Here is a 1,483-nt window from a genome sequence, read left to right as displayed (position 1 = left end):
AGCGGCCACAACTTCCTCAGCCGCGATAGGTTCTTCAGCCGCAATAACCGCATTCGCCCCCACCGGCTCGTCAGCCGCAAGGACTGCAGAGACAGGCTCGACCGCAGGCTCCGGGGCGACCTCAGTGGTGCTGGCCTCAGGAGCCAACTCCACATCAGCAGCCGCAACCGCTGTGCAGCCGGGCAGACAGCAGGGGTGATGTAATCGTGAGCAGTGGCGCATGATGGCAATCCCTGTGCGCTTACAGCCGTGGCCATGGGGCCCAGAGGAGCTTCCAATTGCTACATGGCATGTGGGTATACACCCCACTTGCGAATCAGCTCCAAACGCGAAGACACAACCACTCACCTTGAGGGGCAGGGGGAGCAACTGCAATGGCCACAGCCTCTGACTGGGGTTTCTCGCACACGGCCGACGGGGAAAAGACCAGGTTAAGAAAAGCAATACAGAAGAGGGGACAAAACAGCAGTACCTACGCTGCCGGGCCCAGTACATTATGCGCACATCACAGGTTTGCCGACTGCAACAACAGCACATGTGTCAAGGGTGCGTAGGGGTACGGAGGTAAATGGCGATCGCAGCCGCCCTGGCTCGCCAGGATCAGGGGCAGATAACGATATCAAAATCTCTATCGGAACCTTCTCCGGCTAGCTAGGCACGTCTACCAACATATGTGCACGAGTAACCCGGCTCAGGACTTACCTCAACAGCCGGAGCAACAAGAGCATCAATACCTACAAAATAGACATGTATTGGACAGGGTTATCGCAAAAGGTTACTAGGCTGCATGGGTTGTGGGCACAGGTATAGTGTGTTGCACGCCGACCTGCAACATTCTTTAAAGATCAGAGCAGATGGAATCAATTCCTTATCACGTGCAGCTGCTGTATCATCGGCAACACGATGATCAATCTCCCACATCCGTTGCAACCAGAAACGCCATCGATATGCGCACCGACACAAGTAGCATCATCATCCGTACCTTCAACCGAAACGTTTGCTGTCGATGCCAGCTCCACGGCAACAGAAGTGACAGTAGCTGCAGCGGCCTCGTCGGCGAGGGCCGGTGATGCAGAAGCCACGGTAACGATGGTCGAGGCTAGGAGCGAAGCCACAGCTAAGGCATGTTGCTCCCTTGCTTTGGAGGCCTCACATGTCGCAGCACATGAACGAACAACAACACACCCGCGATGCGGGGTAGGCAGCCTGGTAATTGTAGTACCTGCCTTCAACATTCCAGCAGATTTCAGTATGTGCTGCATTTTTCCAATCTATTGGTCCATGCGTGAACTTAAACTATTTGCACAAAACTCCATATGAGGTTGTGTTTATCGTACGGATATCCTGCGGCCCCAAAACGATTTCTAGCTCCTGAACCATCCACCCGCCACTTCAGATCGCCATACAATCCTTGCCATAACAAATAGTCCCAAATCAACTTGTATGCTACTATTTTATCTGCAGCTGTAACCATATTTAGCGA

At 53.5% G+C, this 1,483-nt stretch overlaps 1 protein-coding gene across 1 annotated transcript in view; it reads right to left on the bottom strand.

The window, feature by feature from the left end:
* The window catches only part of VOLCADRAFT_101283 (uncharacterized protein), a gene marked incomplete at both ends in the record, with an annotated part of 5,769 nt that extends 4,507 nt beyond the window's left edge, over positions 1-1,262 (bottom strand). Inside the window, 4 exons of the mRNA XM_002959720.1 lie at positions 64-170; positions 349-472; positions 703-734; positions 983-1,262. Coding sequence (XP_002959766.1) covers positions 64-170; positions 349-472; positions 703-734; positions 983-1,262 — 543 coding nt within the window. The remainder of the gene's footprint in view (positions 1-63; positions 171-348; positions 473-702; positions 735-982) is intronic.
* Positions 1,263-1,483: the final 221 nt, after the last annotated feature.

This window comes from Volvox carteri, assembly GCF_000143455.1.
Source record: "Volvox carteri f. nagariensis unplaced genomic scaffold VOLCAscaffold_615, whole genome shotgun sequence".
In the NCBI taxonomy this organism is placed as follows: domain Eukaryota; kingdom Viridiplantae; phylum Chlorophyta; class Chlorophyceae; order Chlamydomonadales; family Volvocaceae; genus Volvox; species Volvox carteri.
This window is presented reverse-complemented; position numbering and strand designations above follow the sequence as displayed.